This window comes from Cryptosporidium parvum, chromosome 5, assembly GCF_000165345.1.
Source record: "Cryptosporidium parvum Iowa II chromosome 5, whole genome shotgun sequence".
Taxonomy (NCBI): Eukaryota; Apicomplexa; class Conoidasida; order Eucoccidiorida; family Cryptosporidiidae; genus Cryptosporidium; species Cryptosporidium parvum.
Window position 1 is genome coordinate 336,149 of NC_006984.1, and position 19,005 is coordinate 355,153.

General features: G+C 30.6%; 14 protein-coding genes across 14 annotated transcripts; 7 read left to right on the forward strand and 7 right to left on the reverse strand.

The window, feature by feature from the left end:
* Positions 1 to 242: 242 nt before the first annotated feature.
* On the forward strand, positions 243 to 650 carry cgd5_1500 (hypothetical protein; the record flags this gene model as incomplete). The annotated part of the gene is made up of 1 exon (XM_626097.1): positions 243 to 650. One exon carries the CDS (start codon positions 243 to 245, stop codon positions 648 to 650), a length of 408 nt encoding a protein of 135 aa, XP_626097.1.
* A 236-nt stretch (positions 651 to 886) lies between these two features.
* On the reverse strand, positions 887 to 3,103 carry cgd5_1510 (hypothetical protein; the record flags this gene model as incomplete). Its single annotated transcript, XM_626098.1, has 1 exon — positions 887 to 3,103. The coding sequence occupies one exon, from the start codon at positions 3,101 to 3,103 to the stop codon at positions 887 to 889; it is 2,217 nt and encodes a 738-aa protein (XP_626098.1).
* Positions 3,104 to 3,561: 458 nt separating this feature from the next.
* On the reverse strand, positions 3,562 to 3,897 carry cgd5_1520 (hypothetical protein; the record flags this gene model as incomplete). The annotated part of the gene is made up of 1 exon (XM_626099.1): positions 3,562 to 3,897. One exon carries the CDS (start codon positions 3,895 to 3,897, stop codon positions 3,562 to 3,564), a length of 336 nt encoding a protein of 111 aa, XP_626099.1.
* A 957-nt stretch (positions 3,898 to 4,854) lies between these two features.
* On the reverse strand, positions 4,855 to 5,586 carry cgd5_1530 (hypothetical protein having a signal peptide; the record flags this gene model as incomplete). The annotated part of the gene is made up of 1 exon (XM_626100.1): positions 4,855 to 5,586. The coding sequence occupies one exon, from the start codon at positions 5,584 to 5,586 to the stop codon at positions 4,855 to 4,857; it is 732 nt and encodes a 243-aa protein (XP_626100.1).
* An 82-nt stretch (positions 5,587 to 5,668) lies between these two features.
* cgd5_1540 (conserved hypothetical protein) lies at positions 5,669 to 7,051 on the reverse strand (the record flags this gene model as incomplete). Its single annotated transcript, XM_626101.1, has 1 exon — positions 5,669 to 7,051. The coding sequence occupies one exon, from the start codon at positions 7,049 to 7,051 to the stop codon at positions 5,669 to 5,671; it is 1,383 nt and encodes a 460-aa protein (XP_626101.1).
* Positions 7,052 to 7,332: 281 nt separating this feature from the next.
* On the forward strand, positions 7,333 to 7,617 carry cgd5_1550 (conserved hypothetical protein; the record flags this gene model as incomplete). Its single annotated transcript, XM_626102.1, has 1 exon — positions 7,333 to 7,617. A coding segment is annotated over one exon (285 nt), but the record flags the coding sequence as incomplete, so codon positions are not given.
* Positions 7,618 to 7,696: 79 nt separating this feature from the next.
* cgd5_1560 (hypothetical protein, 2 transmembrane domains near C-terminus) lies at positions 7,697 to 8,380 on the reverse strand (the record flags this gene model as incomplete). Its single annotated transcript, XM_626103.1, has 1 exon — positions 7,697 to 8,380. One exon carries the CDS (start codon positions 8,378 to 8,380, stop codon positions 7,697 to 7,699), a length of 684 nt encoding a protein of 227 aa, XP_626103.1.
* Positions 8,381 to 8,473: 93 nt separating this feature from the next.
* cgd5_1570 (YIP1 protein like transporter GTpase interacting factor having 5 transmembrane domain) lies at positions 8,474 to 9,082 on the forward strand (the record flags this gene model as incomplete). Its single annotated transcript, XM_626104.1, has 1 exon — positions 8,474 to 9,082. The coding sequence occupies one exon, from the start codon at positions 8,474 to 8,476 to the stop codon at positions 9,080 to 9,082; it is 609 nt and encodes a 202-aa protein (XP_626104.1).
* Positions 9,083 to 9,977: 895 nt separating this feature from the next.
* cgd5_1580 (hypothetical protein) lies at positions 9,978 to 10,895 on the forward strand (the record flags this gene model as incomplete). The annotated part of the gene is made up of 1 exon (XM_001388228.1): positions 9,978 to 10,895. The coding sequence occupies one exon, from the start codon at positions 9,978 to 9,980 to the stop codon at positions 10,893 to 10,895; it is 918 nt and encodes a 305-aa protein (XP_001388265.1).
* An 80-nt stretch (positions 10,896 to 10,975) lies between these two features.
* cgd5_1590 (hypothetical protein) lies at positions 10,976 to 12,109 on the reverse strand (the record flags this gene model as incomplete). Its single annotated transcript, XM_626105.1, has 1 exon — positions 10,976 to 12,109. The coding sequence occupies one exon, from the start codon at positions 12,107 to 12,109 to the stop codon at positions 10,976 to 10,978; it is 1,134 nt and encodes a 377-aa protein (XP_626105.1).
* A 139-nt stretch (positions 12,110 to 12,248) lies between these two features.
* Positions 12,249 to 13,337, reverse strand: cgd5_1600 (translation initiation factor if-2B beta; eIF-2; the record flags this gene model as incomplete). The annotated part of the gene is made up of 1 exon (XM_626106.1): positions 12,249 to 13,337. A coding segment is annotated over one exon (1,089 nt), but the record flags the coding sequence as incomplete, so codon positions are not given.
* A 5-nt stretch (positions 13,338 to 13,342) lies between these two features.
* cgd5_1610 (hypothetical protein, possibly apicomplexan conserved) lies at positions 13,343 to 14,308 on the forward strand (the record flags this gene model as incomplete). Its single annotated transcript, XM_626107.1, has 1 exon — positions 13,343 to 14,308. The coding sequence occupies one exon, from the start codon at positions 13,343 to 13,345 to the stop codon at positions 14,306 to 14,308; it is 966 nt and encodes a 321-aa protein (XP_626107.1).
* A 7-nt stretch (positions 14,309 to 14,315) lies between these two features.
* Positions 14,316 to 17,090, forward strand: cgd5_1620 (hypothetical protein with short conserved N-terminal motif, possible cysteine binding domain; the record flags this gene model as incomplete). Its single annotated transcript, XM_626108.1, has 1 exon — positions 14,316 to 17,090. A coding segment is annotated over one exon (2,775 nt), but the record flags the coding sequence as incomplete, so codon positions are not given.
* Positions 17,091 to 17,258: 168 nt separating this feature from the next.
* On the forward strand, positions 17,259 to 18,917 carry cgd5_1630 (protein with signal peptide, and 11 transmembrane domains; the record flags this gene model as incomplete). The annotated part of the gene is made up of 1 exon (XM_626109.1): positions 17,259 to 18,917. A coding segment is annotated over one exon (1,659 nt), but the record flags the coding sequence as incomplete, so codon positions are not given.
* Positions 18,918 to 19,005: the final 88 nt, after the last annotated feature.

Sequence of the window (19,005 nt, forward strand, 5' to 3'; positions counted from 1 at the left end):
GTATTTTATTACTGGGAACAATAATTCATATTGATAGCAGTAATCTTTTGAAGTTACTGCCAGTAAAAAACTTATTACTTATCATAAATAACCTTGGGAAGAATTCATTTGGAAATATTGACAACTCCAAATTCCTTTCACAAATATTCGTAGAAACATATTTACTGAAAATTTTGCTGAAATTTCTTGAAGTTTCTAGTTATACTAATGGAATTATTTTCATTTTTGGAATTCTTGTAGGGATGCTCAACTGGTTCTGGTTAACCGCTATTCTGCTTATGACGCTATGGATTGAATCTATCAAATCAATTTCTTCGATAATATATATTACATACCTTTTATTATTTATCATTGAAAATTGGCTTCCCAAAATAGTTACTACACTTATTTCAGTTATTTTGTTGATAATAACATGTTTATTCTCATACTATTCTATTCAAATAGTTTATTCGCTGTATCTGGTTCAATTAGCAGGAGGAAGAGGTGATGAATATGTTGCGTACTACAAGCTAAGGAGATTAATCCAAAATTCCAGAATTGATAACTCCAACAAGTTGTCAAATTCAGTCATGGAGAAAAATTTAATAAGGAATACGGATGAAAATTCATCATTAATTCGAGTTAGTCAAGACTCACACTCGAATGTATAATATTTGTAATCTTTTTTAATAGATTCTATATAAATATATCAGACTTGAAGGAGATTCACGCTAAAATTATCAACAACCGGGTTTATTAATAGTATTATTTAATTTATTTTAAATTAAAGTTTCTCTTTTCTAAATTGGTATTAAATACATCCATTAAACAATAAATTATTTCGAATAATTCGTCAGCTATTGTATTTAAGACAAATATTGTGTTAAAATTGGAATTTAAATTTTTATTAGAATTTAGCAATTTCATGGATCCTTAATAATTCTTCTAGTTTATGTATTTCTGCTAATTTACTCTTGATTTCATTTTCAAAATTTCTTATCTTAATTCTACTAACCCTGACATCCTCTTTAAGATTTATGCATCCATTCAAGTATTGTTCTTCAATAGATTTTAACTCCTCACTTTCTTTGTTCATTTTTTTCTTAATTTCTTCAAGGGAATTTTTTTCATTTTGAAGCATAAATTGAATTTCATCGCTCTTATATCTTGTTAAAAGTAATTCTCTTGCCTTTTCTGCCAACATAATTTTTCCTTGTAATTCAGATATTAGATTGTTATAATATTCCATATTCTCTTTACTTTCATCTGAATTGTTTTCACTATTCATCCATCTATCAAGTTCTTTTTTGGCGTATTCGACTTGTGGTTCATAAACTTCTTTAACAGCCTTTATAGTTGCCCAGCAAATTGAATCTTTATATTTTGATGGGTTATCTAAAAACTTAACTATTAAATCAATTGGATCACACTCATCAGCATGTTTGTTATTTTCAATGGATTCCTTTTGATTATTTATATCTTCAATTCGGATTTGAGCAGAAGCGAATAGCTGTGCCAATTGTGGATCAGACTCTACAATAGGTAAGCTCCCATTCAATTTTTCAAGTGTTCTTTGACTAAACTCAGTTAATTTATTATTTGGTTGTTTAATGTCAGTGAGCGAGTTTATTAATTTTTTTTGTGGAGAAAATTTAAATTTCTCACTTTTTTCAAAATTGGTTAAATAATCATTACTTGCTTCAGGATCATCAATAAATGGAATCAATTTTTCAAATGATTTAATACCAATGTTAGAATTTTCTTCAAAACTATTATTATATTCTGTTCCTGCCATATTTTTATTATTTTTTATTTCATTCAATGTAAAACTTTGTAAATTGTGATTATTAGAAATATTTGAAATTTCTTCTTTTACTGGACCATAATCTTTAATACGTGTCGGTTCTTTAGTCATATTTGCATATTCTGATGTGTAAACTTCATCGGATTTATCTTTAATATTTGGGTCATAACCATCTGTTTTATGAATGACTTCAATGGGTCTTTCATCAAATCTAGTTGGATCGGTATTATTTGATTCAACGGAAATATATTTATTTATATTTTTTCCAAAAAATTCTTCATTTTGAATATGGTTTTTCCGATTTGAATCGTTTGACTCTATTTTAGTCTTTTTATGTGACTCTAATTTACTCTCATTTTGATTGTGTTGTGCATCAACAAATATATTATTTTTTGGTGAAAATGAAATCTCTATATGAATTGTTTTTTTTGATTTCTTTTTCTTTTTTTCTATTTGACTATTTTCATTTTTCAATTTATTTGACAAAAAAACGAATTTGTCTATATCATTTTTTATACCAGAAATATCAAAGTTCGAAGTCTTCTCATTATTTGTTTTATTTATTGTATCAAAGTCTAATTCATGACATGTATTGGGGGTGTTGTCAATATATTTTTCTAGTATGGAATTTCCATATTCAAATTCATTTTCATTTTCGATTGAATAGCTCTCGAGTTCTTTTTGAGATTGATCACTTTTGGTAGTATGTGTAGATTTCTGGTCTTCAAGCTCAATGTATTTTATTTTTTCATCAGAGTCTTTAAAAAATTCTGAGTAATTATTTATTTCCTCAATTACACTAATTTTCTTTTCTTCAAAATTACTATCTTGAGGAATTCTTTTTTCAACAAAACTTTTATCGGAATTATTCTGATTTAAGTTCCCATCTGTAGTTAGAATAGGTGGTTCTGTGTAATTCAAACTATTTGGTTTGGGTGTGGCCACTATTGATGTAACTAGCTTAATTGGTGAATTACAGTTTGAAAACATAATATTTGAAGATGCTTCGGCAATTGCAGAACCAGTTGGAGTATTTAATAAATTGGAAACTTTTGTCTCAACAAATGTAATTGGAGTAATATTGAAATACTGACCTGGATCATATTTTGTTCTATATATAGAATTGTTCTTGGAATTAAATCCTTGATAAGTTTGATTTTTATTCATTCTATTATTAAAAACTAACAACTCTATTTGGCTATTGTAACCTTCATTGAGATCAATTGGCTTTGGAACTTTGTTAATTAAGTCACAATCTTCATTACGCTCATCATTTGATCCATCTTGTAAATTATTTCCCATACAACATTTAAAAGGCATATTAATATGGCACAATATGAATAATAAGTTTAAAACCTAAATTGATCGGATTAATTGATGCAAAATTCAAATAATAAATTTTTTATGTTGATTATTTTTAATGAAGAAAATATACAAAGGTATGTTTTGTCAAATCTTTACAAAAGAAAAAATTTTTCATTTAATTTGATAAATTCCTATCCTCTTTTTTTAAAATATGGATTGCATAATAAATATTGATTATTCTAATATAATAAGAGCTATTATAGTTCAAGGCTAGATTGCAGCAAAAAATTGTTATTTTCTGTAAATTCTGAAAGTTGGGACTAAGTTCATAAATTTGAAAATAGATTAATATGAATTAGTTAATGCTAGAATCCGCTTTAGGATTAAACTTTTTTCTCTTTCACATTATACAGAAATAGAAGTATTTTTTCAAAATAAAGATGAATAGAAACATTAAATGCTTGATGAATCAACTATGCCTGGAGCAGGGGTATTTCAATTATTTTTTTTTTAATTTCATTTTCATTTGTAAGACTCATTTTGATTTCAGAAGTAGAATTGTTATTCGTCGTATTATAGGAATTGATTTCTAAATCTGAGCTATTTCTGTGCTCTAATACATTTTTTTCCAAATCCTTAGGATTTTTAAAGTTAGTGAGCGTATGCTTACTAACATACCCAAGCATTCCTTTAGTCAATTCCTCTGAAGCTGTATTGTTGATTGAATTAAGAGTGCTATTCAGGCTAGACTGTTTAAGCCCTTGTTCAATAGTATGAATGTTACCTGAAATTTCTAAATTTAACTTCATATTGCCATATATGATTGTAAGATATGGAACTTACTAATTAACAAGTTTTTCAATTCAGCCTGGCCTCCCGCATTTGAAGTACCATTAGTAATTTCTGGCAGAGTGTTAGCTATTTTTTTGAGTTATTAATTATATCAGTAGAAATAAGCAGTATCTCTATAACTTACCATAATTTTCTGGTTTGATTGATTGCGCTATTGAAAAAAGGAAATATATAACTAATTTAATAAGGCTCATGTTAAACTTGTAAAGAATGAGTTGCACTTTCTTGAAAATATAGCAGACCATACGTAACTGCATGTAAATTGGCGAATCATTATTTATTATATGAAATTTATTACAAAAATAAAATTAAATATTAACATTCAAATTTAAGATATAAATTGAGTATTTATCTAGAAAAAAAAGCGAGGTTTTCAAAATAAAATTCGATTATATTTTTTAAATAATTATTCAAGAGAGTTTTAAATAGTAACTTTGAGTTAGGTTCTTTCAAAATTATATTCCCAATGTTGGAAATACAAAAGAATGGTCAATAAAATCATTTCTAATTGTTATTTGCCCTACAAAAATGTGTTTGTTGAGGTTTTATTTCGACCCTTATCCTTACAAAAAATTATCAAATAAATCTATATCCTGCTAATGAAAATTTCGAAAAACCTTGAATTTTTAACACAAATTTACTCATTTAGCAGTGGTTTTAAATCAAATTTCTATTTTTATTTACTAATTTCTTAAATCAAGGAGAGCGCACAAGAAAAAAAATGCTGTATAAATGGAAATGGGTTCAAATAATGTTTAAAGTAATAAAAATATATAAAACATACAATAATTAATAGATATTTTTGATTTTCATGAATATTACTTGTTTATGAAAACAAAAATTTAATATTGCGTCTTAAAATAAACTAAAAATTATTTAGAAAAAAATTTATATCTTTCTAAATAAAAGGTCTATTAATGATTTGGGTTCTCTTCAACAAATGTAGTATTAATATTCTTGTCGATTGTCGGTGAGAGTATTTCCGGGATTTTCACTGAATAATTAGTTGAATCAACATTACACGTAGCATTTCCAAATGTGTGGGCAACATTAAAACCTAATTGTACAAGAAGCTGAACCATACCTTCTTGTTTAAGTCGTTCTTCTTCATTTGTAAAGAATACATAAACTGGGTAGTTTTGTACATTTGAATCTGACAAAGAAGATAGAGATGAGATTGACAGTTTTGTATTTGGCAATGTTGGCGAGCTTGCGCTTGCTACTACATTTTCGATATCTTCTTCAATTAAATCTTCCACAAGTTCATTCAAAGCAGATAAATATCCTTTGGTAGATAATTTTTCGGCAGTAATAAATTCACCTGATGGTGATTGGAAAGAAAGTTTCATTTTCTTAATACGTTTGTCGCTTGGAAAGTTGCGTTTGTATATTCTAAATAAATTTCTTATTAGAGTGCGTCCAAAAGGGGCATCATTTTCAACTGGACAATGTACTTTAATTGAGCTTTCCTCTGGGTAATATTTGATAAAAACACGGCTTTGCCAATCTAGTGGGACCTCAATATTTGGATACTTGTATTTTACATTACTATTAATTGCTAAAACAATTTCATTTGGGGTTGGAATTGGAGTACCCGACGTAAATACACACAGGATCAGAAATATCGATGACAGTAAAAGTTTCATTAGAATAATCTACAGTTATTTTTTTGCGCTTTTGTAGTAAAACTAGTTGCGCCACAGAAGTAAGATTTTTCCCCTAATTACTTTATTCTAATTCTACGGGTGAGCTATGCCACTTGTTATTCATGTCAAACATACCTTTGTTTGATGAAAACATATTTATTACGTATCTTTTAAATCTTCGCCAAAATCTGGTTCTTGGAGAACCTGACAATGGTCCTAACGTGAACCAATCAATCCTAATTCTTTCTCTTTTTATTAAATAGTAGAAGCATAAACAAATAACATAGTCATATACATCCCAACCACTAGTCGTTAGGGAAAGTTTTGATACATTGTCCAATATTCTTATCATTGCTCCTTGTGGGAAGCTTTGCCACTTCTCGCCAAATCTGTGCCAAATCGGAATATGCTCTAATGAATTATTTGATGAGCCATTTGAAGTACAAAAAATAGCCTGTTTTATGCAATTGTGAATTTTCTTCCAGTTTAAATTGTCATTTTTAATTTTGTTTTCGGCTTCAATGATTTGCATTCTGTGCCTATATTGGTATTTGAAAATAGTTAATATGATTGCAGTTACTATATCTAGCTCCTTTTCCCACCAATTTGGTAGAAGTTCAATATTATTGTCACCATTTTCGGAATTGAAATTTCTTTTTTTTTTGACAAATAAAACATGATTGTATGCTTTTTTAAATAAAGATATGTGATCGCTTTTGTATAGATCTTTTTCAAGTTTGAGCGATTGTTCATTTATATTAGAATTCTCCAAATTAAGTTCCGAATTAAATTGATTTGTCTTAGTTTCAAGGTTTTTAATTACTTCTTCTCTATAGCTGTTCCTAGATATGTTTTTTATAAGTGCTTTATCTTTTATCATTTCTCTTGAGAAAATATATGCAAGTGAAAGGAATGGTTTAGTGATTTTATTCGATGCTGATTTATCAGAAAATCTGAATGTATCTGGAGTGTTTGTAATTGATAAATAAATTTCATTTATTTGTTTTAATATTTTTTTACTGTCCCCTTCTTTTTCCCACCAACTTCTCCATTCAGGAAGAGGGTTGAAATGAGTGATTCCTCTTGAAAGTTCTTCCAAGGGTGGAACATTCCCAAAAATCCAATTATTATATTTCTTTATTTCAAAAGTTTTTGTTGCGAGATCTAATCTTTTTGATAAAAAAATGATAAATGATATGACCATGTAATCTTCTTGAGACCAATCATTTGCAATGATTAATGGCTTTTTTTTGCATACAAACTTTGCTACTATTTGTTCGACTTTGCCTTTTTTCTTGCCAAATCGTTTCTGATTGAAAGCAAATACATTGAACATACTTTTCACTTCTTTAGAAGTAGTATATTCGCATGGCTCATTGAAAATAGATTGTTCAGTTTGATTATTTGCAGAATGAATAGAACCATAACTCAAAAAAATTACTAATGCGTAAAGCATAAACTTCATATTAATTCTAGCTAATAATATTACATTAGACCTCGTTTATAGTTGTAACCGGATTTTTTTTCTGATTTAAAAACTGAATCTTAAAAAAAGTGCTTGTAACTAATAAATATTATTTAGGTTGCCCACTGGTATTTTTTTGACGCAAATTAAAAACTCAAAATATCCCCACAAGTTTATAACAATTGCGCAACATTGGGATAGCATTCTAAAAATGACGATTTTTAAAGAGAGTTTAAATTCGGTAAGTGATATGGACCAATAAGCTGTTTTAACTTTCCTAGAATGATTTAAATGAAACGTTGTCAAGAATAAAAGGGAAAAAGGGAGTAGTTGGAATAATAATTTTGAGGTCTGACAATATGACGCCATTAATTTCAACGTTTGATAAAAAGACATCAAGGAACTACACTGACTGTATCAGGGAGATTGTAAAATGCGCAAATATGTTTGGTGCGCATGGATCAAATAATATTCAGTTAATTAGACTTCATTTTAAGAGCCAAATTGTCTTAATTGCTCCAGATAAAAATTTTACATTTCTAGCGGTACAAGATACAAATATATAACATAAATAATCAAAGAATATTGAGCAAATGGTTGAACATAATGTGCATTTATATGCCTAGTCATCTACCTTTGGATATGCTACCTATTTATGAAATGTAACGTAATAATAGGGAGTGCTAATGGAATAATTGATGTTAGGATATTTAGAAAGAACATTAATACCTCATATACTATTTCTAAGAATGTCGGGTAGTTATAGTCATCCATTATATTAATATTATTATTTGCTGAATATCGACCAATTTTTGTATAATTATGAAATATAGGCTTTGAGTTAAAAGCAGTTAGCCTCAGAATAAAAAGAATAACGTTCAGTAAATAGATAAAAATCAGTGGTCTCCTATACGAGGGAATAATCGAGTTTTTTAAGAAATTTGGTAACAGATTAAAGACTTTTGTTTCCAGTATTTTAGCGTGGTCCAAAATTATCAAATGAAAATTAGACAGTTTTTTGAAAATTTTGACAAATTTCTCCTTGTAAGTTTGCCAAAAAGAATGATAAGAAATGCATTCCGTGTCTAATTGACTGAGGAATTCATTATAAATAGTATCATTTGCAACTCTATCTCTTATTTCTTGAGTCAGAATTCTTAAATCTTGCTGATTTGATAAGCGCAAATATCTGTTAAACAGTGAGACACAGTTTCTGATTTGATGGGATCGAACAGTCCCTTGCCAGTACTGCGATGAAATGAGTTGATTAACTAGAAGATCCAGGCATCTTCCAGCCTCGACACTATTAGTAGAAGGGTTAACATCCATAAATATAAACTTTTCAGGTAGGCCTAATTTAAAGTTTTTTTTTTTTGCCGCTATAAAAGCAATGGAAATCCACTTTTTTTTTTTTTTTTTTAAATGAGCGAAATTGATAGAGATATATTTGTTGTTAGTGGAGATATATATAATGGAGAGGAATCTGGCGGAACGCTAAACGAGCCGATAATGAAAACGGTCAAGAGGGATATATTTCTCATTTACAATAAATTACATTATTTTATTACTGCTGGAAAGAACGAGTTCGATCGCGAATATAATTTGAAGATGCTATATAATTGGGACTTATGGGGACCTTGCATTATATTGCTAGTATTATCCTCTTGTCTATATATAAAAGCCCCAGTTGAAAATAAGGATAAGATTTTCTCAGTTTTGCATTTTTTCTCGATTTACGGCACAGTAGCAATTGCTTTAAATGCGCGGATCTTAGGCATTAATTGTTCATTCTTTGCCATATTAAGCATAGTTGGGTACTGCATATTCCCATTTACAGTAATATCATTAATTTCATTAATTATTCCTTATTTCTTTGTAAAGCTAATTTTCACAATATTATCAATTACTCATATTTACAAGGTTATGCAATTATCTATGAACGAGATTGCTCCCGAAGAGAAAAAGGTTTTGATTTTATATCCAATTTCACTGTTTTTTTTTTCGGTAGCATTCCTAGTGCTAATTAATTAGTATTCTATTAAGTTTACATAAATATGTATCAGGCCTTTGCGCATAAGCAATCTTACACTAATTGTTCTACTTGAATAAGGAGAGAATAAGGCGTTAGGGATACTTCACATTCAGTTCTAATTCGATAACTACTAGAATAACTCGGAGTACGGCATTCTAATTTTTCGGAAACATCTTTGGGTTCAATTGCGTTATGTAGATATTGAACTTTTGCCCGGTAAAGGCGCGCCAATTATTATTGCGCCGTCTCAATTTTGCGTAATTGTATATTTTTTAATTTAATTAATCTCGTTTTGATTAGTTTATACGTAAGGGTTTTCCACAGAGTATTTAGTCACTTGTTGAATTTTGAGTAATTTTAGTTTTTGAGTAATGTCACACCGTAAATTTGAAAGACCAAGATCTGGATCCCTCGGCTTCCTTCCAAGAAAGAGATGTTCTAGGAACCGTGGGAAAGTCAAGGCTTTTCCAAAGGATGACTCAAACCAGCCACCACATTTGACTGCTTTTATGGGATACAAAGCAGGTATGACCCATATTGTTAGAGATGTTGACAAACCCGGATCAAGTAAGTTTATTTGCTTCAACGTGGTATAAAGATATTCGGAATAGTCGATCATTGAGCGTCTTATTAATAGACGTATGTTCGCAATCTGTTATTCCTATATAGATGGTTTAATGTTGAGCTACCGCTCCGTTTTAATCGCCTTTCATATTCCTTATCCCTAGAAGAGTAATTATTTACACTCGCTTATGCGAAGATGATTCTGGGAGAAACCATGAAAGTGACATAATAGTTATACCTCGTATTTTCTTAATTCAGAAATTTACATTTTTTTTAGAATTAAATAAGAAGGAGGTTGTGGAAGCCGTCACTATAGTTGAAACCCCTCCAATGATATGTGTTGGTTTCGTCGGCTATATTGAAACACCAAATGGTCTAAGAGCTTTAACCACCGTATTTGCAGGATATTTGAGTGAGGAATGCAAGAGGCGTTTCTATAAGAATTATTATAGGAGCAAGCGTAAGGCATTTACTAAATATGCTAGAAATTACGCTGAAAACCAGAGGATGGAGGCAGAAATTGCCAGATGCAAGCAATACTGTACTGTAATTCGTGCTCTGTGCCACACTCAGGTTAGCAAGACAGGACTAAACAAAAAAAAGGCTGACATAATGGAAATACAAGTAAATGGTGGAACAGTATCAGATAAGATTGACTTCTGCGTCAGATGCTTCGAACAACCGATTCCGGTGTCCACGATATTTAATGAGAACGAGATGATCGACATTATCGGTATTTCTAAGGGTAAGGGTTACAAGGGCGTAATTTCTAGATGGGGCGTCACGAAGCTTCCAAGAAAGACGCGTAGAGGTGTGAGAAAAGTTTCCTGTATTGGTGCCTGGCATCCTGCCCGAGTTCAGTTCCAAGTTCCAAGAGCTGGTCAGAAGGGATATGGCCAACGCACTGAAACTAACAAGAAGATTTATCGTATTGGGCGTGGCGACGATCCACGAAATGCATCGACTTCTGCTGATTTAACTGAAAAAACAATCACTCCAATGGGTGGGTTCCCAAGATATGGTGTAGTTAATCAAGATTTCCTTATGCTGAAGGGCTGTACCGTTGGATGCAAGAAGAGATTATTGACATTGCGCAAGTCTTTAGTGCCACCTGTGACAAGATCAGCATTGGAGGTCGTAAATTTAAAGTTCATTGATACATCATCAAAGTTTGGCCACGGCAGATTCCAGACATCAGCTGAAAAGGCAAAGTACTATGGACCGTGTAAAAGATCAATCGACAACTAGTCAATTTTAGCGAATAGGATAAGGTTCTATTTTTTTCTTCAGGCTAAGATTACTTGTTATTGTTGTCGCTATATAGCGAGTTAGTTTTTAGAATAGTCTAGGAATCCTCTTTTTAGTGTTTGGGCCTTAGTACCAGCTAATGGAAGGGCGTACGGCAGGCTATCCGAATATTCAATCGGATCGAACCTCGAGTCATCTGCCTTGTGATAGCAATTCTTGATGAGTGCATCGTATAGACTGGTATATTTAAATGTAGACCTGTTATCACTGCTTTCGTGATTTGTAGGGTTTATGATCTCATCGAGCTTATTGTTGATCCATGCTTCAAAGTTCATATTTGAGCTTTCCGTTTCATTTTTAGATTGTTCACATTCAGTTGAATTGTCAAGAATTTCAATTTGATCGTTGAATAGGCGATCAATTCTATCGTTTAAATAGTCCATTAATACACATCCAGTTCCCGGATGTAATTCATCTTTGTCTGGAATCCTTGCACAAAATTTTATTGCAATACTAGCAATAACTTCAACAATTGCATTAATTCCTATCATAATACCCATTGATAAAGCTTCTGGAATTGTATTTGAAACAAAATTATATTTTGGAGGTTGTTCAATATATAAATCAATGTTTTTCAAGGAAGAATATTGACAGGTTCTGCACAATTTTTCTTTGAAATTACACTCTCTAACTATATTAGCTTGATTTAATGGAAATCTAGTATAAATTTTTCTGTTATATAAGTATGGACCATATAAATGAATATTATGAATACCAGAACTTATGAGAGGAGATTCAAAGCTTGGATCTTGTTTTTCCGCAAAACTAATTAAATGTTTGTTTCGTAATTCATAATCTTCCAGATTAGTACTTATTCCGTTCCCACAAAATGCAGAGGGTAGAATAGTCGTGCTTTGATTTAACTGATTAACTTCAAATCCAGAATATTTATTTGGACTAAAAATATAATGATCATTTCTTTCATTTGAAGAGTCAAGTTGTTGCTTAAGATAATCGTTATTTGATTGAACGGAGTGAACATTGATAGAATTGTAGTTTTTGTACTTGTTCACATAAAAACGATAATAGTTGGAATATTCACGTGGCGTAATACTAGAATTTTGTTTCACCGAGTCAGTTTGAGAATATGCATCGAAGAATAAAGTACTTCCTTTTTCCTTAACAGTAAATAATACAATCGGGATTTCGTCCATTGAGTCGTATTAATTAATTGGGTAGTACAAGAAATCACAAAACAGATACTTCATGTAATAAAGACTAGACGCAAATGTGCAAAACTATATAATTTAGAATTAATTGTTGTATTGGTTCATATTGAAATATTATTCCTATTTACAAGTCGTCAGGATGAAATCTACCTTTGAAAATTTCATATAGTTGTAGTTTGGACATTGTCCCATTTTCTGTTAGGAAAATGCTTATAAGATTATCAGGGATTAAATCCAATTTATTAATTGCAAAGTGAACATTTGAAAGCTGCTTTAGCGAGTCCGCAAAAAGATTTGGTGGAACGATTAAATTGGTTCTTTGAGTATCAAATAATGGAAAGTGACAAAGTTTATAGAGGGCAGAAACGATTACAATAGGAACAGAGAAAAATTTTGCAGTTTGTGAAATTAAATAGCCACCTGAAAGAGTGACTGCGCTACCATCCGGAAAGATAGCTTTTGCACTTAAAATAACTTTGCTTACTTTGGGTATAAGACTGAACAAGCTTGAATCAGAGATCAAAATTGCATTTATTCCGAATTCAAGTGAAATTTTCTGAGCAAATTCCTGAGAATGTTTTTCTGGATCTCCATCTAAAATAAAAACTATTAGATTTGTTTTCTTTTTTGAAATAGACGTTAACATTCTCTCAACTAAATTTGAATATCCGTAAATTAATATTGTTTCATTTGCTGTAAAAATATCCAGACATTGATCAAAATCCCAAGATTGGCCATATTCGTGTAGGAGTTCATTTATACCTTCAAAAATTGCAGATCTTAAAAGGCACATATTTACATCCTGGAGATAACCTTTGGAATTTTCAGAATTTTTAAAGTATTGGCAACTCGAAGGCTGTTTAACAGATAGTTTAATATATTCCTTCCTTATCACGTTTATAAGTCTTCTAAAGGTGCCATTAGCGGAAAATGCTAACGGATCGATTGAAGCAACTTCCGAGCCGATTTCTTTAATATTTGAAATGAGTTCATTAACATTTTTCCATGAATACTTATCAACTATTTGTCTCAAAACTTCAAGTGTTTTCTTTCCTTGAGCCTGAGATCCAATAAGTTGTCTTCTTCTCAAGAGCTCTATCAAATTGTAGAGATCCTCTCTCCAATCATTATTTTTTTTTTTATCGTGCATAAGTCCCAAAAACTGCGAAAAAAAAATTAAGAGGGGTAAGGTGATAAAATATAAAAATTTATTTTAAAATGCTTAATTCTTCCCCGGAAATTAAGTGTCTTGTTAAAATACATGCTTGCAGTTTTCTAAAGAATACTGCTCATTCTCTGAAGGATTTGAGTAAATTTTTAAACATTTCATTCGTGAGAATAATCAAGGTGGTGACGAACAATGACAACATTCTTAAACCAAGTTCGTATTCAATTTATATCCCTGAAAATCCTCATATTAAGCCAATGGTAAATGAACAACTATGGGTTTCTTCAAGAAATCTATTAATTAATGAATATCTTCAAGGTCATAAAATTGATCTAATAAATGCAGGGATTGAATTGTTAAGATTAATAACATGGTATCTTTCCTGGAATAGAATTTTAGAATATCCAAATGCAAGTTTCAGTATTCAACATAATTCTCCGTTTCAGGTATGCGTTTTTGCTCCTAATTTACTATTAGGCTGTGTAATGACATACCCTTATTTGATTGAAGATATTCCCGTGACAGTTTTACTTTGTGCAAATGCAGAATGTTATTTAAATGAGCATGGATTAAACGAAAAATGTTTAAGCCTATTGAATATAATTAATTTTTCTGATTTCACTTCCACTACTAAGAAAATGCTAAACTATACTCGAGACTTAGGATTTCGTACAATTATAATATGCCCAAATATAGAGCTAGAAGAAGAAATTGTAATCCGTTTAGCACTAGTAGGGATATCAGAAAACGGGGAAATAGTGGTGTCAGGACAGGTTGAGCAGTTAAGCAGTATTGAATGTTCAATATTATTTCAAAAAAGGTGTACATTATCGTTCCGTAATCAAAATTTTGACCCGGCCAACTGGATATCAAATTTCGTAAACAACCATATGTTTATTGATAATAAGACTGATATATTAAATAATGAAATATCAAAAATGAATATTGATGGTGAGTGCGTAACCAAAATAGAAAATAAATTATCATTTGCCCTCGTTTCAAATGTTCAAAATTAGCGCTTAAATTTTAAACATTATCTTGAATTTCTTTAACATTTTTAATATTACAAATAATGGAAAGTATATAATGGAAGTCTCTTCAGATTTGGTAGATTGGGCTCAATGCGAGCTTTGTAAGAAATGGAGAAAGCTACCGTTAGGAATGAATCCTAATACTTTACCTGAAGAATGGGTGTGTACAATGAACACATGGGACAAATTATATAGTTCTTGTGACGCAGCAGAGGAGGTTGTTGGAATTCCTCCTGAAAATTTATATTCAAACATACCTAATCAAGCCGTTTTATCTTCTGATTTTCATAATCGCTCACTTAGAGGGCGGAAAAAAAATTTTAGTACTTGCATAAATAATAATTCACCTATACAGACTATAAACCCCAAACAAATAAGTAATCAAAGCACAAACTTGATCGAAGATGTTAAAAAAGATTTTAATGATATTACTATTCCTGATGGCTCGCTTAACAAATCATTAATTGATAGTTTGAGTCAATGGAGCAAAGAGCTTAGGCTAAGCTATACAAGCTTATCTTCAGGCAACCTAAGCAAAAGTTTCCCTTCATGCTGGCCCTTAGAATATCAAAATTTGAATAGTATTCCTTTATTCAGAAATAGATTTTTTGAAAGCTTTGAGAAATCAAGATCAAAAAACAACGGTTTTTCTGGAAATCACGAGTTACTTTCAAATCTAAAAGATTCACAAAGTTTCCCATTATGTATTTTCAAAAGTAACATAATTACTTCAAAAAATCATCCGCTTGAAGGAAGGTCAATTATTACAGGTACAGATATTCCGATTGTTTTTAAATTAATCGGTAGATTGATCAACGGTATCTTTCCAATTATTTCAAAGAATCAGCCAATTAAATATTCTAATAATCAATATACAAATAATCCTATTTCATTATCTAATACTCAAAAGAGTCAAGGCACAATATCAAGCATTCACACAAATTCTATTGAATTAATTCCAGCGACGAGATCTGACTGGGATTCTCCATTCATTGATTTATCAAATTCTTTATTTATTTCGAATTGCGCTAACTATAAGTTAGGCAAACGCGATGACAGCTGGAGTAAATGCAGATTTTCATACTCTAAATTATTCCCTGAAGAAGATTACTTTTCATTGGCACCAAATTATCTAAAAGAAACAAATTTTGATTTAAAGGCAGTTAATTCTAAAATTATAACGGAAGAATTTAATGAACAAACAAATATTGATATTTTAGATTTATTTCCAATCTTTTCTTGGTTGGAAAATCCAAATAATTTTAACCATCCTATGTATCCTAAAGTTGCACAATCTAATTTAACAACTCAAGTCATTAAAATTTCGAAAAAGTGTAAAATGAACAAAAACAATATTCGTAATAGGACGAAGCAAATAGATCCAGACCAGGCTGAAATCACACATAAATTGAGAAGGTCGTCACGGAATTCTAACAAAGTTCAAAGTTCTGAGAGAAATAATGCTGAAAGTGAATTTTCCATTAAAGACGATTTTGCAATGGAGATGAATAATTCTGTCTTACAATCCATAGATGACTTTAATAATGGAGAATTAAACTTATCAAGCACTTCTAGCGAACAGGTAGATGAGCCTAGCAAGAGGATTGATAAAGTTGATTTTTCAACTGAGAGTAGCAATAACAATCTTTCGAAAAATGTTAACAGCAGCGATCTAAATATTAAGAAAATCGATTTAAACGAACAGTTAGAGTTGAATAATTTTTCAGAAATTGAAGAGAAAAAGTTAGATTCAGAAATTAATAATAATGAAATAGATACTATCAATGAATCCAATATTCTAGATGAGATAAATTTTAATAATACCCAGAATTTGCCTATGGATAGCGGGCTTCCATTTCTCGATTCAAAAGTAGACTCTAAAAAATTGTTTGAAAATGATGAATACAATCTTTCAGAATTGGGAAGCTATAAAAGAAAAAATAAGTCTTTAGCAGAATATAGTGAAAGCTGCGATTCTATTAAAACTGAAGAAATAAATCATGATATATTTGAAGGCAGGAATAGAACTAATAAAAAAAGATTAAGAAAAAAATCTTTAATTTCAGATGAAATTAGTGATAAACATATTACAAACAGCATCGATGAAAATTGTAATACTGAATTTAAGTTATTACTGAATGAGACAATTCCGGCTACATATCAGGAGTCTGAACGAAAACTTGGAACTAGCATTGATTCTGAAACTTTTAATAAGGCTAATGAACAAAATTTCCTTATAATTCCAAGGAAGAAGTGTTTGGAGGCTACAAGTTCTATCTCTCTTTCCCCAAAGAGTGATCCTTGGGTTCCTAAGTCTGATTCAAATTTCAGCAAACATGATAACCAATTGGATGATACTTCTCAGTCACATATACAAAAAATGAGAGGTTACAATTGGCAAGCAGATCAAAAACGACAAAGACAATCCGATCAACGGAGACCTGTTCAAGTTTCTTCTTGTCACAAAAATTACTATTATCAAAGCAAACATAGGATACTAACTGGTTATGAATCTCATAACAAGCATTACCCGAGACATAGGAATAATCCAAATTCGGATTTTGCCAATCACCACTCTAGCAGCTTCTTCAATAATTCTCACTATTATTCACAAAATAACTTGTCTGGAAATCAATTAATGCAACAAATGCCTGTAAACGAGCCTAATTATGATTATGCAAATTTTAAAGGGTACTTAAATTCAAAGTATAGTTCTAGTAACTCAAATTCAACAAACTCAACAAATAGACATTATCGTGGACGTTAGCAGACAACTCAAAGGTTTATTATATATGCTCTATGAATTTGTTTAGTGAATATTTAATTGCTAATTTTTAGTTTTGTTTCATTGCAATTAGATTCTATTATAAATTTTTTTATCTGTCGCAAAAGTTTATTGCGCCAAGGAATAATGCTTTAACTATTGTCTAAATGAGTAAGAATAAAAATGAGCATACTTAGGAAAGATTCATTCTTTTCAATATGCTTCCTATTGATTAGCGCAGCTACAGGCATGGGAGTATTAACTCTTCCATGGGCATTTCGACAGACTGGACTGTTTTTGGGAATAATTGTATTGTTATATTGGAGCATTTTATGCAGCACAACGATATATTTTTTAATAATGGGAGGATTACACTACAAAGTCTCTAATATTACTGAATTAATGTATTATAGTATTCTTGGTGAAGCAAAAATTGAAAATACCCCAATTGAAGCCGAATTGAGTTCAGTTGGAAGCAAAAAAAGAGTGAAGATAGCGTCAAAAGTCGCAGTATTATGCGATGTACTCATTTTATTTGATTGTTTGTTCATTATTCCTTGCTTATTAATTTTTCTTTCAGATTTTCTTATCCCAATTAATATTCTTGTTCAACAAGAGCTGCCCAAGTTATCAATTCGTTATCCAGGTCTTGAAAAATCTTCTCTGGCGAAGCTGTTTTATAATCTGTTTTTTTCTATTTCACTTTTTTTTACAGAAAGATATCGATGCATAATATTCTTTTGCGTAATCGTTTTTTTGTTATGCATACCGAATAATTTCTCTGCTGTAAAATTGGTATCAGTTTTGTCCGTATTTTCATCTGTTTCTACTGCCATCATCATAATTTATTTTGGATTGAGTTCAAACCAACCACCAGAATGCCAAAGTGGGATTATGGCTGCAAACACCAACTTCTGCAGAGAAGGAAAAATAGAGCTATTTAATTACAACTCTATTAGGGAGTTTTGGAAAATAACAAGCGTTTCAAATATTATTTTGTTTTCTCATTTCTGCCACTTGATATTAATCCCTACAACAAAAAATATTCATCATATGTCAACAAGGAAAATAAAAGGAATTGTAATAACATTTGTATCTGCTATTTTTATTTTTAATTGTTCGGTTGGAATATCTGGATATTCAATCTTTAGGTCGAACACATTACCAAATATTATCAGCAACTTTGCATACAATGACCCTTTAATTGTTCTAGTAAGGGTCTATTTGACACTATCATTAACTGTCACAGTATGTATGGAAATAATACCATTAATAGATAGTTTTTCCTCGACTGTTATGTTTTTATTCAAGTCAATTGGTAGTTTAATCGATAAAAGAAAATCCGAAATAGAGATAACTAGTTCTATTAAAAATTCAGAGCCAAATTTAACAGCAGATGAAGAAACGAACTCCAATCAATGCACATCTACACTGGCGTCTACTGTTAATCTGACTCCATATTTTGGAATTAACGAACAAAAAGAAAAAAATAATGAACAGGCAGATTCTAGTATGAAAAAATGTCGATGTAATCGTTCAAATTTCATGTTTTTGTCAAAAGATAAGCTAGTTAAAATATTGAACTTAATTATTGTCCTTACATTCTCAGGTATTATGGCAATCGGGTTCAGCTCCGTTGCCAAGTTAATTCAGGTCACAGGGGGAACACTTGATGGGATATTTGTGTTTATTATTCCTGCGTGGGTATACTATTCAACATACTTCAAGCATCACAACAAGATATTTGGGATAACATTGTTATCTTTATACTTTGTGAATTTTGTCGTAGCCTCTCTTTCGGGAATTGTAGGACTATTTAAAGTGGAATAGAAATACACAAGACACTATCTAGTACAAAAGTTGTTACTCGAGGGAGATCGGAAAGTTACAGAGTCATCTATACCAAAAATTATCATTA